At 44.0% G+C, this 23768-nt stretch overlaps 2 protein-coding genes across 3 annotated transcripts; both read right to left on the reverse strand.

The window, feature by feature from the left end:
* Positions 1-272: 272 nt before the first annotated feature.
* Positions 273-7418, reverse strand: LOC120041801 (NACHT, LRR and PYD domains-containing protein 1 homolog). Of its 2 annotated transcripts, none has more exons than XM_038986667.1 (9): positions 6910-7418; positions 4839-4876; positions 4062-4126; positions 3693-3907; positions 3248-3504; positions 2962-3090; positions 2637-2766; positions 2522-2551; positions 273-699 (listed from the first exon to the last, which is right to left on the reverse strand). In XM_038986667.1, the coding sequence occupies exons 3-9, from the start codon at positions 4067-4069 to the stop codon at positions 365-367; spliced, it is 1104 nt and encodes a 367-aa protein (XP_038842595.1). In that variant the 5' UTR covers positions 4070-4126; positions 4839-4876; positions 6910-7418; the 3' UTR covers positions 273-364. The 2 variants fall into 2 exon arrangements, with proteins under 2 accessions (XP_038842595.1, XP_038842593.1); XM_038986665.1 differs by having other exon boundaries at positions 2637-2769; positions 6910-7417.
* On the reverse strand, positions 4101-22994 carry LOC120041805 (NACHT, LRR and PYD domains-containing protein 3-like). The gene is made up of 11 exons (XM_038986674.1): positions 22956-22994; positions 13468-13634; positions 11528-13364; positions 11271-11444; positions 10823-10996; positions 10570-10743; positions 9943-10116; positions 9269-9315; positions 8583-9132; positions 6958-7001; positions 4101-4126 (listed from the first exon to the last, which is right to left on the reverse strand). Exons 1-11 carry the CDS (start codon positions 22964-22966, stop codon positions 4101-4103), a joined length of 3378 nt encoding a protein of 1125 aa, XP_038842602.1. The 5' UTR covers positions 22967-22994.
* Between the last annotated feature and the right edge of the window lie 774 nt (positions 22995-23768).

A 23768-nucleotide genomic window follows, 5' to 3' on the forward strand; every position in this document is an offset into this window, starting at 1 on the left:
TGTTTCCTAGTGAACACACTCCATGGTGTTGATCTAGGATCAGGTCTGTTTCCTAGTGAATACACCCCATGGTGTTGAATAGGAGTTTTGATCTAGGATCAGGTCTTTTTCCTAGTGAATACACCCCATGGTGTTGAGTAGGAGTGTTACTGTCCATTCTACCATTAGGTTGGTACCCCAACACTGTTACTATCCATTCTACCATTAGGATGGTACCCCAACACTGTTACTATCCATTCTACCATTAGGTTGGTACCCCAACACTGTTACTATCCATTCTACCATTAGGTTGGTACCCCAACACGGTTACTATCCATTCTACCATTAGGTTGGTACCCCAACACTGTTACTATCCATTCTACCATTAGGATGGTAGCCCAACACTGTTGATCTGAAGCTGTGAACAAAGATAAGGGTCCAGCTCCCCAAGAAGGTTCATCATCCTGGAACACGACTCCGTTCCTTTTCTCAACACCATGTCGATGATGTCACGTGCCTTCTCTGCCCTCTCAGCGATCACCTTCACGGACTCCATGTCCTCCTGGTTGATGACTGTGTGTTGCAGGAGTCTGTCCAGCAGTTCATTCAGGACAGGTCCTGATACTCGTTTCACAAACTCTGCACGTACAGAAAGCAGCTGGTGCTCTGCAGAACCAGTCAGACTGCTCTCAGCCGGACGCCCTGCCCCCGACACAGCACCTGAGAGAGTCAGGTTACAACATAACGACATTTGTACATTTCACGACCTGCATCAATCAGTGAACATATTTAAGGCCGGTTTCACAGACATAGAAAAACAGTCTGGGGTATTCAGAACCAGGATAATTTACATCAAGTCCTGGAGGAGATGTCATTGGGTCATTCAGAACCAGGCTAATCTACATCAAGTCCTGGAGGAGATGTCATTGGGTCATTCAGAACCAGGCTAATCTACATCAAGTCCTGGAGGAGATGTCATTGGGTCATTCAGAACCAGGCTAATCTACATCAAGTCCTGGAGGAGATGTCATTGGGTCATTCAGAACCAGGCTAATCTACATCAAGTCCTGGAGGAGATGTCATTGGGTCATTCAGAACCAGGCTAATCTACATCAAGTCCTGGAGGAGATGTCATTGGGTCATTCAGAACCAGGCTAATCTACATCAAGTCCTGGAGGAGATGTCATTGGGTCATTCAGAATCAGGCTAATCTACATCAAGTCCTGGAGGAGATGTCATTGGGTCATTCAGAACCAGGCTAATCTACATCAAGTCCTGGAGGAGATGTCATTGGGTCATTCAGAACCAGGCTAATCTACATCAAGTCCTGGAGGAGATGTCATTGGGTCATTCAGAACCAGGCTATTCTACATCAAGTCCTGGAGGAGATGTCATTGGGGCATTCAGAACCAAGCTAATCTACATCAAGTCCTGGAGATGTCATTGTTCTTGAAGTCAGCCTTTTATAATCAGGACTAGTCCAGGTCCTACAGTAAACCATGTTGACTGGCCCTCATGCCATTGGTTTGTACAGTGCATTCAGAAACTATTCAGACCCCTTGACTTTTTCCACATTTTGTTACGTTAGAGCCTTATTCTAAAATTGATTAAGTGTTTTTCCCTCATCAATCTACATACACAATACCCCATAATGACAAATTGAAAACAGGTTTTTAGACATGTTTACAAATGTATTAAAAATAATAAACAAATACATAAGTATTCAGACCAGTTGCATCCTGTTTCCATTGATCATCCTTGATGTTTCTACAACTTGATTGGAGTCCACCTGTGGTCAATTCAATTGATTGGAAATGTTTGGAAAGGCACACACCTGTCTATATAAGGTCCCACAGTTGACAGTGCATGTCAGAGCAAAAACCAAGCCATGAGGTCGAAGGAATTGTCCGTAGAGCCCCGAGATAGGATTGTGTCGAGGCCCAGATCTGGGGAAGGGTACCGAAACATTTCTGCTGCATTGAAGGTCCCCAAGAACACAGTGGCCTCCATCATTCTTAAATGGAAGAAGTTTGGAACCACAAAACCTCTTCCTGGCTGCACGGCCAAACTGAGAAATCAGGGGGAGAAGGGCCTCGGTCAGGGAGGTGACCAAGAACGCGATGGTCACTCTGACAGAGCTCCAGAGTTACTCTGTGGAGATGGGACAACCATCTCTGCAGCACTCCACCAATCAGGCCTTTATGGAAGAGTGGTCAGATGGAAGCCACTCCTCAGTAAAAGGCACAAGACAGCCTGCTTAGAGTTTGCCAAATGGCACCTTAAAAAATGTTATCTGGTTTGATGAAACCAAGATTGAACTCTTTGGCCTGAATGCCAACCTGGCACCTTCCCTATGGTGAAGCATGGTGGTGGCAGCATCATGCTGTGGGGATGTTTTTCAGCGGCAGGGACTGGGAGACTAGTCAGGATTGAGGGAAAGATGAACGGAGAAAAGTACAGAGATCCTTGATGAAAACCAGAGTGCTCAGGAGTCAACGGGTCTGAATACTTTCTGAATGCTCTGTAACTCATGTTTACTTACTTGTTGAATGGGTGTCAGTGATGTATTCATCTGAAAGATAAACAACATGAGGTTATATCACTATAAATAGCATCTGGTACTAAAGTACAAAGTGATGATTGACATATGCTCCTACCTCGTGATACTATTTCTGTCCATACTATCCTCTCATCATCACTGAATAACTCCATCTCAATGTCAATCCCTGTCATTTTCACAACCGCCTTGAAAAAGCTTGGTGTGGTGTCTCTTTGTATGAAATGAATCTTCTGGAGAGAGAGAGATTGCTTTGGTAATGTAAACTTATGTTTCCCATGCCAATAAAGCCATTTGAATTTAATTGAGAGCGAGCGAGAAGGCGACAGCGAGAGAGAGACAGAGAGGAAAAGAGACAGAGAGATCAATGGATAGAAATGTGACTTAAATGTCAGATTCATGTTCTTATTCTACTGAAACTGTACCGGTGGATTGATGGAGGTAGAACAGGGAATGTTCAGTCTGATGGAACTATATAGTTTGAAGGACTGCTCTGGTCTTGTGATGGGAAACCTTTTAGACCCTTGAAACTTTGATTCCTGTTGTTCCACAGCCTGCGAAACGAGGCATGGAATACCCAGCCAGTCAATGTATAGTCTAATTCAAACATTATTCAGAAAACTAGCAACACACTTATCTTCATTTAATGAGTGTCAACATAAACTACACCAATGGTTAGTTAAGGTCATCTCTATAATAATGGTCCCTCACCTGTATTTGGCCGGGATTCCAGGGGAACAGGTATAGGCGAGAAATTAGTGTTTCCTTCATCACTGTCAGATAGAGCATCAGCTCACAGTGGACGTCTACGTTCCAAGACAGTAATCTCAGTATCAGAGAGATAGCTGAGAACTTGGGATGGAGAATCTTAGCATGGAATCTGGTGACCTCATGCACTTCCTCTAAAGACACTCCATGTTCCTCTACATGAAGAATCTTCATCTCATTCCTCAGGGAAGGGTTGGTCCCTGAACAACACAATAAAAGGGATACAGAAAGACAAATATTGTATCATTCATCCAACTAAAACATAAAGAATATGCAGTACCAGATCACAGTAAACTCAAACTCCCAGAATAGTTCATTCATTAATTCTAGAAGTGAAACAAAGTTACATGGAAATGTCTTTCTGAATACTATTTCTATATGGTTTTACCTAAACAGACAAAGTGTGGCAGATGAACTTCCTCCAGTTCACCTAACTCCATAGTGATGTCCAGCAATGGACCACCTTGTGTGTACTGCATGTCTTTCAGAAGTTGACTGTAGGGATCCCAGTTCCTGAAGTGATACTTCAGGATGACATCTCTCTCACACAGCCAGCGGAGCCCAGACACTGTGCACTCATAACTCCCTTTGGGTGTCCTGTGTCTGAGGGCAACAACAAGATATGGTAGAGTGGGTCAATGGTCAAATGACTTAAATGTAAATGTAAATGTGAGAGGTTGGATTAGAAGACTATTCCCAAAGGTAATGGGGAAAAACACTAGCAGGTGGAATGAAATGTTAAAAGTAGTTATTTTACCTGAACATTGTCACTCCCTGGACAGTGGAAGTCAAGGGTTCAATCTGAAGCCAGTGTGTGGAGTCCTGAACAAGGACAAGCATGTCAGTAATACATATGGAGCCTGTTTCCTGGACACAGATTGAGTCTAGTGCTGGACTAAAAAGCATACTCAATGGAAGTTTCAATAGAAAGTTCTTTAAGGTCCAGGACTAGGCTTAATCTTTGTCCGGGAAACTGGTCCATTAAATAAACAGTCATTTATCTAATGTATTTATTCAATATTACATGGAATGCTGGTGATTTATCAATTAAACTGTCTAATGACAAAATATGACAACAGCTAAAATCCTGCATGCCTACAAGCAGAACACAGGACTGTCTATATCCCAGTATGAATGGTTGGTCAGTACACACCTGGCTTTGAGACTCCTGCTGTTTTCAACTCTCTAGAGACAGCAGGAGCGATACTCTGAATGATCGGCTATGAAAAGCCAACTGACATTTACTCCTGAGGTGCTGACCTGTTGCACCCTCGACATCCACTGTGATTATTATTATTTGACCCTGCTGGTCATCTATGAACAGAAGAGGACTGGCCACCCCTCATAGCCTGGTTCCTCTCTAGGTTCTGGCCTTTCTAGGGAGTTGTTCCTAGCCACCATGCTTCTACACCTGCATTGCTTGCTGTTTGGGGTTTTAGGCTGGCTGGTACAGCACTTTGTGACATCAGCTGATGTAAGAAGGGCTATATAAATACATTTGATTTGATGTAAAATAATTGACATTATGACTTACCTCAACATGGTCACAAGTCTTACAGCTCTGAGGAATCACTGAAGTCAAAAGTAGTAGTTATTTAAAACGGACAATCTTATTGTAATACAAATTATTGTAAGTGAGCAACAGTCTCAATGTACACGCATTAACAAACCCTAATCTGACATTAGTGTTATATTAATGAATGTTTGTGGAAGCAGGAAACAACATCGTTCTGGTCCATGTTTTGTAGATGTTGGGGGTCTGATTTCTGCTAGATCCTAGGATGAGAGCTTAGAGGTAGAGTCAGCTAAATGATGATGTAGGAGCAGCACCACAGATATTGTGATGAGCAAGATGCCTGACTTCTCTCTCACACAGTATCTGTCCATGTGCAAGGGTTCTCGTCACTCTCTTACAACGTGGTAACCACGGAAACAAAACAGTGGTCTAGCCTTGCGCTCCAACGCTCTTAGTTGTTGCAGAAATTGACCCACTATACGGACTTGTTCGCGGACCTGTTAATGGTGGGTCACGACGTGTCAGAGTAAATGTCTAATTATTTCATTAATTACTGGAATTGATTCGGCCAAGTGCAGCTGCGTGAGTAGGGAGGGAGATGCCCGTGTGCTTCGCGGTTCACCGGATATTTTTTCTGCGGTTTTCTTGAAGATAACTCCGCGACACATCTCTGTCGTTCAGCAGCAGATGATGCCCTGTCAGCCACTGACTTGTCATTCCCAATCAACATCACTCGCCGCTGTCATCAAATGGACTCATGCTAGCCACAAGTTCTGACTGAGCTCAATTGTCATAAAACGCAAATACAGGGATGAGTTTCTCTCTCTTTAATACAAACGTTGAGAAATAACGAGGAGCGCCCTCGGTGTGTTTTGTGCGGGGAAGTGCTTAACGGTAGTAATGAGTCTCTCAAAACGAACAAATTAATAAAACGACACGTCCTGACCAAACATCCACAGCATGATGGTAAACCCAGTGACTTCTTTCAGAACAAGGCAGAATGCTTCGACGGTGGACAACTAAGTCAGCTAGCAAGGCATTGTTGTCATTTTATAACAGGTGATGATAAGCAGAGATAAGTGAGTACTAACTCTCATAGTACTAGATGTGAGTTTCTCTTTCAAACAATCCCCTGGCCTTGTACACAGCTAATAGCTAAAATTAGCCAAAGCAAGCTAGCTAGTTACTGATGGTGCAACCCTTAGTAACGGTACTTTTTTTAAATGATCAGGCCTACTGTACATCTTACTGTTGAAATGATTGTTGAAAACTAGTCTTGGTTGGAACTGTTGCTGTTTAAATACAAGTAATAATTAGTATTCTGAACTGGAATAAACTGATTGAAGCAAGATGATTTTTGAGGCAAACACTCACCTACAGCAGGAAGCGGTCTCCTGCCTGACTGAGGAAGCAGTAGATGCTCTGGTCCAGTTTGGCTCCACATACCTACGTGAGTCTGGGTTCTCAACTCTGACATACTTAAAAAACAAGTACAGAAACAGTCTCAAGGCTGAGTATGACCTCAGGGTTGCACTGTTAAACACGGAGCCCAGAACAGACCTGCTTGTTGAAAACTTCAACCAGACACACACACACACACACCTCTCATTAGGACTGTGTGTGTTTTCTGGTCTACATCTGTGTGATGTGATCAATCAGTTTATTTCAATTAAGAATGAAAATTATTTATTGTATTTTAGCAGCAACAGTTCCAACCTAGACCTTTATGTAAGAGTGTTTTAAATGGGGGAAATGAACATTAAAATATATTGTTATTTGTTTTTGTCTATATTGCATTTGTTTTACCCATAAGGGCAATGAAATGTACCGATATTTACGTATAGTTGCATATTTTCCTGAGCTTGGGTCCCAGAAAAACACAACATCTGTAATTTGGGTCCCAGGCTGAAAAAGTTTAAGAACCCCTGCACTATGTTGTTTACTTTGTGCATCTACGTCATAAATCGCTGACTCTACCTTTAAGTTTGTTTTGACCAAATAGATCATGATTGTGTTCCTTGTCTGGGACTCAAGTATAATGAACGCTTTAATCATAGTTTGATTTAAAAACAATTATCAGTTAACTCACATTTCTCAGGTCCAGGCTTGACACAACACTCTCCACCATGGTCTCTGGTGTCCTCAGGTCCAGACTTGATCCAACACTCTCCACCATGGTCTCTGGTGTTGGTAAAGCAGAAGGATAGACTGTGATTAAACTAAATACAACTTATAAAGGCTTGATATAGCATACATTACGGTCTTCATAAGCAATACAAAGTGTGTATAAAGGGTGACAGAACAGCTCCCTGTATAGGGTGCATTGCCTAAATGTGACATAACCCAGTATGTCACCTTCCATAAAGCTAATACTGATGGTGACATTACAGGTGACATTGCTTATCTTGATGAAAGCCCCTAGAGATGTGAAGTCACCAGGTATCATGAGTTACACACACTCTTCCCCCCTCAAAACACTGCACTGCGCTTGTGACACAAAATTGAGACTGACATTACAGTGAGGCAACATGGAAAACACACCACCACTACTAATCTAACTGTCTGTAGGTCCAACAGAACCCATTAAAACACACCACTACTACTAATCTAACTGTCTGTAGGTCCAACAGAACACATTAAAACACACCACTACTACTAATCTAACTGTCTGTAGGTCCAACAGAACACATTAAAACACACCACTACTACTAATCTAACTGTCTGTAGGTCCAACAGAACACATTAAAACACACCACCACTACTAATCTAACTGTCTGTAGGTCCAACAGAACACATTAAAACACACCACTACTACTAATCTAACTGTCTGTAGGTCCAACAGAACACATTAAAACACACCACTACTACTAATCTAACTGTCTGTAGGTCCAACAGAACACATTAAAACACACCACTACTACTAATCTAACTGTCTGTAGGTCCAACAGAACACATTAAAACACACCACTACTACTAATCTAACTGTCTGTAGGTCCAACAGAACACATTAAAACACACCACTACTACTAATCTAACTGTCTGTAGGTCCAACAGAACACATTAAAACACACCACTACTACTAATCTAACTGTCTGTAGGTCCAACAGAACACATTAAAACACACCACTACTACTAATCTAACTGTCTGTAGGTCCAACAGAACACATTAAAACACACCACTACTACTAATCTAACTGTCTGTAGGTCCAACAGAACCCATTAAAACACACCACTACTACTAATCTAACTGTCTGTAGGTCCAACAGAACCCATTAAAACACACCACTACTACTAATCTAACTGTCTGTAGGTCCAACAGAACACATTAAAACACACCACTACTACTAATCTAACTGTCTGTAGGTCCAACAGAACCCATTAAAACACACCACTACTACTAATCTAACTGTCTGTAGGTCCAACAGAACACATTAAAACACACCACTACTACTAATCTAACTGTCTGTAGGTCCAACAGAACACATTAAAACACACCACTACTACTAATCTAACTGTCTGTAGGTCCAACAGAACACATTAAAACACACCACTACTACTAATCTAACTGTCTGTAGGTCCAACAGAACACATTAAAACACACCACTACTACTAATCTAACTGTCTGTAGGTCCAACAGAACACATTAAAACACACCACTACTACTAATCTAACTGTCTGTAGGTCCAACAGAACACATTAAAACACACCACTACTACTAATCTAACTGTCTGTAGGTCCAACAGAACACATTAAAACACTCACCTCTGAATGTGTTGGTCATCTATCTGACACAGGGTCACTGAGGAGGAGTAAACCTCAAACCCAGGATAGAGGGGTTCAGTGAATGTGGTGTGTTCTGTGTAAAGGTGTGTCAGTGTACCAGAGGAGGACACACTATAGAAGGTCAAAGTACCAGCTGGCCAGTCCAGATACACTCCAACTCTGTTAGAATCAGAACGAGGGATGGATCTCCTACTGACTCCAGCATGGAAAAATGTAGAACCACTATAAGAGCAGACTAAACACCAGGACTCCCTATTGGATCCAATCCTACTGTCATCCTCATCTCCCTTCCTCTTCAGTCCTTCGTACACCACACCAATGTAAGCCACGTCACCATCCCTCTCCACCTCCCAGTAATAACGACATCCAGATAAGCCTTCTTTGCAGAGAACTTGGGGATGATAGTCAAATCTGTCTGGATGGTCTTCATAATGCTGCTCCTCTTTCACCCATGTCACCTTCCTGTTCCCCTCAGACAGTATCAGGTTTGGGTTTGCTGTATTTGGGTCCAGGGTGAGATGACAGGCATCTGTAGACAAAAGGAGAGTTTAATCAAACCACATCTTCATATAAAATGTTGTTTTGTAGGTACAGAACAAGTATTGATTAGTTACTATGTTACTATAGTTCTGAATATGCAGTTAATTAGGATTAAAGAGACTTACATTTCCTCGGCCCTGATTTCAGCCTGCACTCTCCACCATGATCCACACTGTAGGAGAAACAGGTTATTGACTGACAAAGACCTAATAAAGCAGTCAACATTTAAACCATATTGTTGTGTTCTGGTGCACTATCCAAGTTCATTACTAGAGACATACAGGTATTCTATCCTACCTACTGCATACAGAACGGAGTACAATTCATTACTAGAGACATACAGGTATTCTATCCTACCTACTGCATACAGAACGGAGTACAATTCATTACTAGAGACATACAGGTATTCTATCCTACCTACTGCATACAGAATGGAGTACAATTCATTACTAGAGACATACAGGTATTCTATCCTACCTACTGCGTACAGTTCATTACTAGAGACATACAGGTATTCTATCCTACCTACTGCATACAGAACAGAGTACAATTCATTACTAGAGACATACAGGTATTCTATCCTACCTACTGCATACAGAACGGAGTACAATTCCAACAGGATATCAGAGATGCAGAAGAAGAGTATTCATGTGGTGATGATGTATGCTGTGTTGGAGTGCTCAGCCTGCTGAGTAAACTTCCCCTTAATTCTACCATCATGTCTTTATGTTACTGACCCTACTACACTACATATGACACAACCGCTGCTCACACTATTAGGACATCTATTCTGACTTACTTCAGCTTCATCAGTTTATATGTGGGATACACCAGAGCAGCTGAAAGCAGTCCCCCTGCAGAGTCTCCTGGGTGATTGTAGCTCAGGTCCAGCTCTTTCAGGTGGGAGGGGTTTGACCTCAGAGCTGAAGACAGAGCAGCACAGCCCTCCTCTGTGACCAGACAGCCAGACAGCCTACAGAGAGACACACAACAGCTGTCTAGATTGGTGTACTGCTGTCAATCATCTTGTAGGACACCCATACATTTGTCCATGACACAAACAATGTCATGAAACATCAGATTTTCAGACTATTTGTTTTACTAAGCTCAGTACTGACCTGAATGAAACAGCTGTACTTACCCCAGTGTGTGTAGTTTACAGTCTGGATCCTCCAGTCCAGCAGACAGCAGTGTCACTCAGCTCAGTACCAACCTGACTGAAACAGCTGTACTTACCCCAGTGTGTGTAGTTTACAGTCTGGATCCTCCAGTCCAGCAGACAGCAGTGTAACTCAGCTCAGTACAGACCTGACTGAAACAGCTGTACTTACCCCAGTGTGTGTAGTTTACAGTCTGGATCCTCCAGTCCAGCAGACAGCAGTGTAACTCAGCTCAGTACAGACCTGACTGAAACAGCTGTACTTACCCCAGTGTGTGTAGTTTACAGTCTGGATCCTCCAGTCCGGCAGACAGCAGTGTAACTCCTGAGTCCCGCAGGTCATTGTCTCTCAGCTCCAGTTGGTTCAGTTGTGAGTTGGGTGAACTCAGGACTGAGGCCAGATCTGAACAGCAACCCTCTGTCAGACCACACTGACCTAGACTAGAGGGGAGTAGAGCACATGATTAACACATGATTAAAACATCCACATAATAACTCATACGGAAGATATTTAACTCACACTAGTGTCTGTATGTTGCAGAGTGGACTGGTTAGTCCAACACAGAGCAGCTCCGCTCCTCTGTCTCCCAGGTCATTGTAGCTGAGGTCCAGTTCTCTCAGGGGGGAGTTTGGTGTCTGCAGAGCTGAGGCCAGAGTCTCACAGGATTTATATGTGAGTTTACAGCCATGAAGTCTGGAGAGAGGAGATATGTTGATACACTGTTAAATATGCAAAGCTTTAAGAATAATGAGATGCATTAAGACAATAACAGAAGGTCATGATTAGACTGTGTTAAAAACATTAACTCACTCAAGATATTTAACCTTAGTTTCATATATTTATCACATCGTATGTATGTTTCTGCATATTTACCAAGATGTTCAAATAATGTTAAAAACATAACACATAATTCCTACAAATATATGACCACTATAAAGACAGTGGATACTGAAGATAGTTAGCTCACACTAGTGTCTGTATGTTGCAGAGTGGACTGGTTAGTCCAACATAGAGCAGCTTCACTCCTCTGTCTCCCAGGTCATTGTAGCTGAGGTCCAGTTCTCTCAGGGGGGAGTTTGGTGTCTGCAGAGCTGAGGCCAGAGTCTCACAGGATTTATATGTGAGTTCACAGCCATCCAGTCTGGAGAGAGGAGATAATCTGTTAGATATACAAATCCGTCATTATAATGATACTGTAAACATCAACTCAATAACAGAACTTACAGTGCTCTCTTGCAGGTTTTCACGACCGGCAGCAACCTCTGATAACCTTCCTCTGATGTGTTGTATGTCTTCAGGTCAAACTCCTCCAGCACCTCCTCTGACATCAGTAACAGGTAGGCCAGGGCTGAACATTGGTGAGGTTCTAGTCTTGTTTCTGAAAGAGTTCCTGATCGCAGGGAGGTCTGCATGTCTTCAACTAGAGAGTTGGAACCAAGTTCATTCAGACAGTGGAACAGGTTGATGATCCTTTCTGGTGAGGATTCCTCCACGATCTTGTCTGAAAGGTACCTGACTGTTCTCTCAACTGTTTCCTCATTGGTCTGTGTTGTACTTCCTGTCTGTGTCAGAAGGCCTCGTAACAGATTCTGATTGGACTCCAGTGAGAGACCCAGAAGGAAGCGGAGGAACAGGTCCAGGTGTCCATTCTCACTCTTCAAGGCCTGGTCCACTGCTCTCTTGTGTAAGTCAGACAACTGGATTGACTCCTCCTCTTCATCATCGTCAACATCCTTCTCCTCCTCATCTTCATCATCATCACTACTGGGAGAGAAAACATTTTCCTTCTCGTCCAGACATGATTCTAAAGCATGCACTGCTGCTAGAAACTCCTGAATGCTCAGATGCACAAAGCTGTAGACCTTCTCTTGGTACAGCCCAGATTCTTCTTTAAAGATCTCTGTACACAATGCTGAGTACTCTGATGCCTCTGTGACATCAAGGCCACACTCTCTCAGGTCCTCCTCATAGAAGATCAGGTTGCCCTTCTGCAGCTGTTGGAAAGCCAGCTTTGCCAGTTTCAGGATCATCTCTTTGTCTGACTGAGACAGTTCCTTTGGGTTTGTCTCTGTGGCTTTGTTGTACTTCCTGTTCTTCACAATGATTTGGATGAGAATGAAGTGTGAGTACATCTGGGTCAGAGTTTTGGGGACTTCATCCTTCCATGCCTCTTTACGTATCATCTCAAGGACCGTGGCTGATATACAACAGAAGACTGGCATGTGGCACATGATGTGGAGGCTCCTTGATGTCTTCATGTTTTTGATGATTTCACTGGCCAGATTCTGATCTGTGATTTTCTTCCTGAAGTATTCCTCCTTCTGTGGATCATTGAACCCTCGTACCTCTGTCACCCGGTCAATACAATCAGGAGGGATCTGATTGGCTGCTGCAGGCCGTGTGGTTATCCAGAGATGAGCAGAGGGAAGCAGATTCCCCTTGATGAGGTTTGTCAGCAGCACGTCCACTGAGGTTGGCTTCGTGACATCACAGCACTTCTCCTTGTTTTTGAAGTCTAGAGGAAGTCGACACTCATCCAGACCATCAAAAATGAAAACAGTTTTGGTTTCACCATCTTCAATGCTGTCAATCTCTTTCAGGTCTGAGAAGTAGTGGGAAAGAAGTTGCATCAGACTGTATTGGTCCTTTTTCAGGTTCAGATCACGGAAAGGAAGAGGAAACATGAATTGAACGTCCTGATTTGCTTTTCCCTCGGCCCAGTCAAGGATGACCTTCTGCACAGAGACTGTTTTTCCAATGCCAGCGATTCCTTTTGTCAGCACAGTTCTGATAGGTTTGTCTTGTCCAGGTAAAGGCTTGAAGATGTCGTTGCATTTGATTGGTGTCTCTTGTGTGGTTTGTTTCTTGGATGCCATCTCTATCTGTCTAACCTCATGTTCATTATTGAGCCCTCCACTTCCACCCTCTGTGATGTAGAGCTCTGTGTAAATGTCCTTGAACAGACTTTTGTTTCCATGGTGTCCAATTCCTTCAGATATGTGTTGATACTTGTGTTTCAGTTTAGCCTTAATGTCTTGTTGGACTGTCAGCAGAGTTTCACCTGTAGGAAAACAATGAGAGTTGAGACTCATAAGTTTGTGTGTGTGTGTTTTATAAGGGCCTTTGTACTGTTCTTTGTAATATTGTATAAAACACAGTCTTACTTCTTCTGTCCAGAAGGTTGTGTGTGATCTTTAATGCATCCTCACTGTCCAAACTCTCCACTTCCTTATTGTCATCTGGAAATGGTTCCTGGCTGAAAGTAGGTGGCTGATCACTCTTCATTGATAGCAGGCTGGTTGTAGGTGACTCTGCTCTGGGCTTCTGGACACTGAACAAAACAGGGAGACAGATCACCTCATCAATCTCAACAATACCTCATCTACTTCATTTTAACAACTGTATAGTGGAACTTCTAGAAGTCCTGATGTTTATTTAAAAAACTACAGTCTGCAATTGGTAAATCCAGAAAATCACATTGTATGATTTTTAAGTAATAATTTGCATTTTATTGCATGACATAAGTATTTGAAAACCTACCAACCAGTAAGAATTCCGTCTCTCACAGACCTGTTAGTTTTTCTTTAAGAAGCCCTCCTGTTCTCCACTCATTACCTGTATTAACTGCACCTGTTTGAACTCGTTACCTGTATAAAAGACACCTGTCCACACACTCAATCAAACAGACTCCAACCTCTCCACAATGGCCAAGAACAGAGAGCTGTGTAAGGACATCAGGGATAAAATTGTAGACCTGCACAAGGCTGGGATGGGCTACAGGACAATAGGCAAGCAGCTTGGTGAGAAGGCAACAACTGTTGGGGCAATTATTAGAAAATGTAAGTAGTTCAAGATGACGGTCAATCACCCTCGGTCTGGGGCTCCATGCAAGATCTCACCTCGTGGGGCATCAATGATCATGAGGAAGGTGAGGGATCAGCCCAGAACTACATGGCAGGACCTGGTCAATGACCTGAAGAGAGCTGGGACCACAGTCTCAAAGAAAACCATTAGTAACACACTACGCCGTCATGGATTAAAATCCTGCAGCGCACGCAAGGTCCCCCTGCTCAAGCAGCGCATGTCCAGGCTCGTCTGAAGTTTGCCAACTGGATGATCCAGAGGAGGAATGGGAGAAGGTCATGTGGTCTGATGAGATAAAAATAGAGCTTTTTGGTCTAAACTCCACTCGCCGTGTTTGGAAGAAGAAGAAGGATGAGTACAACCCCAAGAACACCATCCCAACCGTGAAGCATGGAGGTGGAAACATCATTCTTTGGGGATGCTTTTCTGCAAAGGGGACAGGACGACTGCACCGTATTGAGGGGAGGATGGATGGGGCCATGTATCGCGAGATCTTGGGCAACAACCTCCTTCCCTCAGTAAGAGCATTGAAGATGGGTCGTGGCTTGGTCAAACCATCAGTAGAGTTCAAAATGCCATGGAACCACATTTACTTGTAGATTTTATTTATTACAGGGGAATTTAACCATATTTACTTATATATTTTTATTTCGTACAGGGGGAATTTAACCACATTTACTTGTAGATTTATTTGGTAAAGGGAAATTAACCACAACAGTTATTTTGATGTGCACTATGTCATCACACACAGCTTTCTAATCTGCAACAAGTCAATTTGATGGAACCACATCCCTGGTGGGAAAATATGCATATTCTTCTTTTACTGATTTTAGAATATTGACATTAAAACATGTCGCCAGTTGGATAGACACCTAGCCTGTGTTACCAGTTGGATAGACACCTAGCTTGTGTTACCAGTTGGATAGACACCTAGCTTGTGTCTCCAGTTGGATAGACACCTAGCTTGTGTCTCCAGTTGGATAGACACCTAGCTTGTGTCTCCAGTTGGATAGACACCTAGCCTGTGTCACCAGTTGGATAGACACCTAGCTTGTGTCTCCAGTTGGATAGACACCTAGCCTGTGTCGCCAGTTGGATAGACACCTAGCTTGTGTTACCAGTTGGATAGACACCTAGCTTGCGTTGCCAGTTGGATAGACACCTAGCTTGCGTTGCCAGTTGGATAGACACCTAGCCTGTGTCTCCAGTTGGATAGACACCTAGCCTGTGTTACCAGTTGGATAGACACCTAGCTTGTGTTACCAGTTGGATAGACACCTAGCCTGTGTCGCCAGTTGGATAGACACCTAGCTTGTGTTACCAGTTGGATAGACACCTAGCTTGTGTTACCAGTTGGATAGACACCTAGCTTGTGTCTCCAGTTGGATAGACACCTAGCCTGTGTTACCAGTTGGATAGACACCTAGCTTGTGTCTCCAGTTGGATAGACACCTAGCCTGTGTCGCCAGTTGGATAGACACCTAGCTTGTGTTACCAGTTGGATAGACACCTAGCTTGCGTTGCCAGTTGGATAGACACCTAGCTTGCGTTGCCAGTTGGATAGACACCTAGCTTGTGTTACCAGTTGGATAGACACCTAGCTTGTGTTACCAGTTGGATAGACACCTAGCTTGTGTTACCAGTTGGATAGACACCTAGCTTGTGTTACCAGTTGGATAGACACCTAGCTTGTGTTACCAGTTGGATAGACACCTAGCTTGTGTTACCAGTTGGATAGACACCTAGCTTGTGTTACCAGTTGGATAGACACCTAGCCTGTGTTACCAGTTGGATAGACACCTAGCTTGCGTTGCCAGTTGGATAGACACCTAGCTTGCGTTGCCAGTTGGATAGACACCTAGCTTGTGTTACCAGTTGGATAGACACCTAGCTTGTGTTACCAGTTGGATAGACACCTAGCCTGTGTTACCAGTTGGATAGACACTTAGCTTGTGTTACCAGTTGGATAGACACCTAGCTTGTGTTACCAGTTGGATAGACACCTAGCTTGTGTTACCAGTTGGATAGACACCTAGCTTGTGTTACCAGTTGGATAGACACCTAGCTTGTGTTACCAGTTGGATAGACACCTAGCTTGTGTTACCAGTTGGATAGACACCTAGCTTGTGTTACCAGTTGGATAGACACCTAGCCTGTGTTACCAGTTGGATAGACACCTAGCTTGTGTTACCAGTTGGATAGACACCTAGCCTGTGTTACCAGTTGGATAGACACCTAGCTTGTGTTACCAGTTGGATAGACACCTAGCCTGTGTTACCAGTTGGATAGACACCTAGCTTGTGTTACCAGTTGGATAGACACCTAGCCTGTGTTACCAGTTGGATAGACACCTAGCCTGTGTTACCAGTTGGATAGACACCTAGCTTGTGTTACCAGTTGGATAGACACCTAGCCTGTGTTACCAGTTGGATAGACACCTAGCTTGTGTTACCAGTTGGATAGACACCTAGCTTGTGTCACCAGTTGGATAGACACCTAGCTTGTGTTACCAGTTGGATAGACACCTAGCTTGTGTTACCAGTTGGATAGACACCTAGCTTGTGTTACCAGTTGGATAGACACCTAGCTTGTGTTACCAGTTGGATAGACACCTAGCTTGTGTTACCAGTTGGATAGACACCTAGCTTGTGTCACCAGTTGGATAGACACCTAGCTTGCGTCACCAGTTGGATAGACACCTAGCTTGCGTCACCAGTTGGATAGACACCTAGCTTGCGTTACCAGTTGGATAGACACCTAGCTTGCGTTACCAGTTGGATAGACACCTAGCTTGCGTTACCAGCTGGATAGACACCTAGCTTGCGTTACCAGTTGGATAGACACCTAGCTTGCGTTACCAGTTGGATAGACACCTAGCTTGTGTTACCAGTTGGATAGACACCTAGCTTGTGTTACCAGCTGGATAGACACCTAGCTTGTGTTACCAGTTGGATAGACACCTAGCTTGTGTTACCAGTTGGATAGACACCTAGCTTGTGTTACCAGTTGGATAGACACCTAGCTTGTGTTACCAGTTGGATAGACACCTAGCTTGTGTTACCAGTTGGATAGACACCTAGCTTGTGTCACCAGTTGGATAGACACCTAGCTTGTGTCACCAGTTGGATAGACACCTAGCCTGTGTTACCAGTTGGATAGACACCTAGCTTGTGTCACCAGTTGGATAGACACCTAGCTTGTGTTACCAGTTGGATAGAAACCTAGCTTGTGTTACCAGTTGGATAGACACCTAGCTTGTGTTACCAGTTGGATAGACACCTAGCTTGTGTTACCAGTTGGATAGACACCTAGCTTGTGTTACCAGTTGGATAGACACCTAGCTTGTGTTACCAGTTGGATAGACACCTAGCTTGTGTTACCAGTTGGATAGACACCTAGCTTGTGTTACCAGTTGGATAGACACCTAGCTTGTGTTTGCAGTTGGTTCTAGGATTTTTAACTTAAAGATATAGGCCTACATGTTATGTAATTTGGAAACACTTCTCTTAAAATGTGTTGTATATCTTTAAAATAACTATATGTACAATTTATCGCTTACCTCTTAGAACTGGTGTCTTGAGGCAGACTCTTTTTAGAGGGTGTGGCCCCCTCCTCTCGGTCAGAATACTTCCTCTTAGAGGCAGTGCCTCTCTTCTCGCTCTCCCCAGAGAGACTCATTTCAGAGGCAGTGGTCCCCTCCTATCTCTCCCCACAGAGACTCATCAGCTATCTGGATTTGGGTGAATGAGAAATGGGGAGGCTAAGGGCAAGTTGCTATGGGGAGGGGTGCAGGGCTGTGGACTGGGGTTGGGGTAGCCAGGTGGAAAGCATGGCCAGCCGTAGAAAAATGCTTATTGAAATTCTCAATTATCACGGATTTATCGGTGGTGACAGTGTTTCCTAGCTTCAGTGCTGTGGACAGCTGGGAGGAGGTGCTCTTATTCTCCATGGACTTGTGTCCCAGAACTTTTTGGAGTTTGTGCTACAGGATGCAAATTTCTGTTTGAAAAAGCTAGCCTCCTAACTGCCTGTGTATATTGGTTCCTAACTTCCCTGAAAAGTTGCATATCGCGGGGGCTATTCGATGCTAATGCAGTACGCCACAGGATGTTTTTGTGCTGGTCAAGGGCAGTCAGGTCTGGAGTAAACCAAGGGCTATCTGTTCCTGGTTCTACATTTTTTTTAATGGGGCATGCTTATTTAAGATGGTGAGGAAAGCACTTTTAAAGAATAACCAGGCATCCTCTACTGACGGAATGAGATCAATGTCCTTCCAGGATACCCGGGCCAGGTCGATTAGAAAGGCCTGCTCGCTGAAGTGTTTTAGGGAGCGTTTGACAGTGATGAGGGGTGGTCGTTTGACCGCAGACCCATTACGGACGCAGGCAATGAGGTACCGACAGAGATGGCCGCTTCGCTTCGCGTTCCTAGGAAACTATGCAGTATTTTGTTTTTATGTGTGTTATTTCTTACATTGTTACCCCAGGTAATCTTAGGTTTTATTACATACAGTCGGGGAGGAACTATTGGATATAAGAGCAACGTCAACTCACCAACATTACGACCAGGAATACGACTTTCCCGAAGCAGATCCTCTGTTTGGCCTACCACCCAGGACAATGGATCGGATCCCAGCCGGCGACCCAAAACAACGACGCCGTAGAAGGGGCAGACGGAGCTGTCTTCTGGTCAGGCTCCGTAGACGGGCACATCGCGCACCGCTCCCGAGCATACTACTCGCCAATGTCCAGTCTCTTGACAACAAGGTAGACGAAATCCGTGCAAGGGTAGCCTTCCAGAGAGACAGAGACTGTAACGTTCTTTGTTTCACGGAAACATTGCTCACTCGAGACACGCTTTCGGAGTCGGTACAGCCACCTGGTTTCTTCACGCATTGCGCCGACAGAAACAAGCGTCTTTCTGGTAAGAAGAAGGGCGGGGGTGTATGCCTTATGATTAACGAGACGTGGTGTGATCATAACAACATACAGGAACTCAAGTCCTTCTGTTCACCTGACTTAGAATTCCTCACAATCAAATGCCGACTGCATTATCTACCTAGAAAATTCTCTTCGATTAAATTCACAGCCGCAAATATCCCCCCCAAGCAGACACATCGATTGCCCTGAACAAACTTTATTTGACTCAATGTAAACTGGAAACCACATATCCTGAGGCTGCATTTATTGTAGCTGGGGATTTTAACAAGGCTAATCTGAAAACAAGGCTCGCTAAATTCTGTCAGCATATCGATTGCGCTACCAGGGCTGGCAAAACCCTGGATCATTGTTATTCTAACTTCTGCGACGCATATAAGGGCCTCCCCCGCCCTCCTTTCGGAAAAGCTGACCACGACTCCATTTTGTTGCTTCCAGCCTATAGACAGAAACTAAAACAGGAAGCGCCCGCGCTCAGGTCTGTTCAACGCTGGTCCGACCAATCGGATTCCACGCTTCAAGATTGCTTCGATCACGTGGACTGGGATATGTTCCGCATTGCGGCGAACAACAACATTGACGAATACGCTGATTCTGTGAGTGAGTTTATGAGCAAGTGTATCGGTGATGTCATACCCACAGCAACTATTAAAACATTCCCAAACCAGAAACCGTGGATTGATGGCAGCATTCGCGAGAAACTGAAAGTGCGAACCACTGCTTTTAATCAGGGCAAGGTGACCGGAAACATGACCGAATACAAACAGTGTAGTTATTCCCTCCGCAACGCAATCAAACAAGCTAAGCGTCAGTATAGAGACAAAGTAGAGTCGCAATTCAACGGCTCAGACACGAGAGGTATGTGGCAGGGTCTACAGCCAATCACGGATTACAAAAAGAAAACCAGCCCCGTCGCGGACCAGGATGTCTTGCTCCCAGACAGACTAAATAACTTTTTTGCTCGCTTTGAGGACAATACAGTGCCACTCACACAGCACGCTACCAAAACCTACGGGCTCTCCTTCACTGCAGCCGACGTGAGCAAAACATTTAAACGTGTCAACCCTCGCAAGGCTGCAGGCCCAGACGGCATCCCCAGCCGCATCCTCAGAGCATGCGCAGACCAGCTGGCTGGTGTGTTTACGGACATATTCAATCAATTCTTATCCAAGTCTGCTGTCCCCACATGCTTCAAGAGGGCCACCATTGTTCCTGTTCCCAAGAAAGGTAAGGTAACGGAGCTAAATGACTACTGCCCCGTAGCACTCACTTCCATCATCATGATGTGCTTTGAGAGACTAGTCAAGGACCATATCACCTCCACCCTAGACCCACTCCAATTTGATTACCGCCCCAATAGGTCCACAGATGACGCAATCGCACTGCACTAACCTATCTGGACAAGAGAAATACCTATGTGAGAATGCTGTTCATCGACTACAGCTCAGCATTTAACACCATAGTACCCTCCAAATTCGTCAGGGAACAGGGAGTACAGGAGAGGGCTGAGAACGCACCTTTGTGGGGTCCCAGTGTTGAGGATCAGCGGGGTGGAGATTTTGTTACCTACCCTCACCACCTGGGGGCGACCCTGGGTCTCGACCCCGCCCTGTGCAACTGGGTCCTGGACTTCCTGACGGGCCGCCCCCAGGTGGTGAGGGTAGGTAACAAAATCTCCACCCCGCTGATCCTCAACACTGGGACCCCACAAGGGTGCGTTCTCAGCCCTCTCCTGTACTCCCTGTTCATCCACGACTGCGTGGCCATGCACGCCTCCAACTCAATCATCAAGTTTGCAGACGACACTACAGTGGTAGGCTTGATTACCAACAACGACGAGGCGGCCTACAGGGAGGAGGTGAGGGCCCTCGGAGTATGGTGTCAGAAAAATAGCCTCACACTCAACGTCAACAAAACAAAGGAGATGATCGTGGACTTCAGGAAACAGCAGAGGGAGCACCCCCCTATCCACATCGACGGGACAGTAGTGGAGAGGGTAGAAAGTTTTAAGTTCCTCGGCGTACACATCACGGACAAACTGAAATGGTCCAACCACACAGACAGCGTGGTGAAGAAGGCGCAGCAGCGCCTCTTCAACCTCAGGAGGCTGAAGAAATTTGGCTTGTCACCAAAAACACTCACAAACCTTTACAGATGCACAATCGAGAGCATCCTGTCGGGCTGTATCAACGCCTGGTACGGCAACTGCTCCGCCCACAACCGTAAGGCTCTCCAGAGGGTAGTGAGGTCTGCACAACGCATCACCGGGGGAAAACTACCTGCCCTCCAGGACACCTACAGCACCCGATGTCACAGGAAGGCCATATAGATCATCAAGGACAACAACCACCCAAGCCACTGCCTGTTCACCCCGCTATCATCCAGAAGGCGAGGTCAGTACAGGTGCATCAAAGCGGGGACCGAGAGACTGAAAAACAGCTTCTATCTCTAGGCCATCAGACTGTTAAACAGCCATCACTAACATTGAGTGGCTGCTGCCAACATACTGACTCAACTCCAGCCACTTTAATAATGGAAAAATTGATGTAATAAATGTATCACTAGCCACTTTAAACAATGCCACTTCCTATAATGTTTACATACCCTACATTACTCATCTCATATGTACATACTGTACTCTATACCATCTACTGCATCTTGCCATCTTGATGTAATGTATCACTAGCCACTTTAATCAATGCACTTTTATATGTTTACATATCCTACATTACTCATCTCATATGTATATACTGTACTCTATACCATCCACTGCATCTTGCCTATGCCGTTCTATACCATCACTCATTCATATGTTTTTTTAATGTACATATTGTTATTCATTCCTTTACACTTGTGCGTATTAGGTAATTGTTGTGAAAATGTTAGGCTAGATTACTCGTTGCATATTACTGCATTGTCGGAACTAGAAGCACAAGCATTTCGCTACACTCGCATTAACATCTGCTAACCATGTGTATGTGACAAATAAAATTTGATTTGATCGCTGAGATCGTGGTTGAAGACAGCAGAGGTGTATTTGGAGGGCAGATTGGTTAGGATGATATCTATGAGGGTGCCCGTGTTTACGGATTTGGGGTTGTACCTGGTAGGTTCATTGATAATTTGTGTGAGATTGAGGGCATCAAATTTAGATTGTAGGATGGCCGGGGTGTTAAGCATGTCCCGGTTTGGTCACCTAACAGCACGAGCTCTGAAGATAGATGGGGGGATATCAATTCACATATGGTGTCCAGGGCACAGCTGGGGGCAGGATGTGGTCTATAGCAAGCGGCAACAGTGAGAGGCTTGTTTCTGGAACGGTGGATTTTTAAAAGTAGAAGCTCAAATTGTTTGGTCACAGACCTGGATAGTTTGACAGAACTCTGCCGGCTAACTCCGCCCCCTTTGGCAGTTCTATTTTGTCGGAAAATAGTTAGGGACGGAAACTTCAGGCTTGGCTGAGTTGTGATTACGGAGAACGCACGATTCTCGGCCTTCGCCTCTCCGGAGTCCGTACGGGAGATGCAGCGACGAGGCAAGACTAACTACCAATTGGATGCCACGAAATGGGGAGGAAAAAAATGGGTGCATTTTTTAATTTTATTTAAATAAATTATAATCACGATCATGTGCAGTCAATCGCCCATATAATATAACATTGACTAGGCTCATCAATATGAATCAGCATCAATGTAAGGAAGCCTAAAAATATCATTATTAAAAGTTGAAATCACTAATGTAATAATATAAGAATTCTGCGGATGTCTTACCCCCTAAATCACCTTTCTCTGCGATGGCCTAACTACTCCAAAACACGTTTCTACATAACATTGTAAAAGAAAGCTACAAACCTCAGAAACATTTTTTCTTCGACCGATGATGTCCATTTATTCATCTACTTCCTTATAAATGTACTTCCTGTTTCAACACAGTGGGCGGGTTCAACACGTATAAGTTTATATTACATATTCACATTTATGTCATGTAAAGTCTCCATACACTTCATGTAAGTATTCAGCCCATATAATATGTGTAATATTCATATGTGTAAACATACTGAATTATAATTGGATGCATTTTACCGCCGTATCATACTGTGCTATGATTGGTTAAGACCACCCAGATGGTTAGGTCATGGTCAGTTGATCATGGTTGGAGATACGTGAACATGCCAGTTGTAGCTAGCTAATAAAGAGCTACGTTAAGAAATATCCTGTAGTACTGCATTTTATTATTTTGTACAAAGCGTGCAAAACAAGACAATATGCATTTCTGGTAAAAGTGGATTTATATTTTATTTCAGGATTTGATTGAGTGATGTTTTGCAGTGCTACCAGCAGAGGGCAGTGTGACAACAACAACCAGGTTTGGCTGAAGGACGCTAGACGGTCATATCTGTGTTGTTATGGTAACGTGATAGGATGGGTAACCAACGATATACAATGATTCTGCAAACCCCCCAAAAATATTGATTATAATATATAGCATATGAAGTTAAAAATATACTATTTATAATGTGAAGTCAAAAACACATTACCACACACAGACCGACACACACGTAAATGCATTCCATTCATCGAAAATGTATTTGACAGGGATACCGCATATCAATCAACATTTCCGTAAATGTGACAGATTTAGCCAGCTAGCTAAACTTATTGTTG

Source organism: Salvelinus namaycush, unplaced genomic scaffold (assembly GCF_016432855.1).
Source record: "Salvelinus namaycush isolate Seneca unplaced genomic scaffold, SaNama_1.0 Scaffold545, whole genome shotgun sequence".
Lineage (NCBI taxonomy): Eukaryota > Metazoa > Chordata > Actinopteri > Salmoniformes > Salmonidae > Salvelinus > Salvelinus namaycush.

Excerpts from the sequence above, each read along its gene's own strand:
- LOC120041801 (XM_038986665.1), bottom strand. Across the intron at positions 3,505-3,692 it reads GCCACACTTTGTCTGTTTAG|GGACCAACCCTTCCCTGAGG; the intron begins GTAAAACCATAT and ends TGTGTTGTTCAG. Across the intron at positions 3,091-3,247 it reads GGAATCCCGGCCAAATACAG|GCTGTGGAACAACAGGAATC; the intron begins GTGAGGGACCAT and ends CTCGTTTCGCAG.
- LOC120041805 (XM_038986674.1), bottom strand. Across the intron at positions 10,744-10,822 it reads TGCAACATACAGACACTAGT|TCTAGGTCAGTGTGGTCTGA; the intron begins GTGAGTTAAATA and ends ACTCCCCTCTAG. Across the intron at positions 10,117-10,569 it reads TGTAAACTACACACACTGGG|GCTGTCTGGCTGTCTGGTCA; the intron begins GTAAGTACAGCT and ends GTCTCTCTGTAG.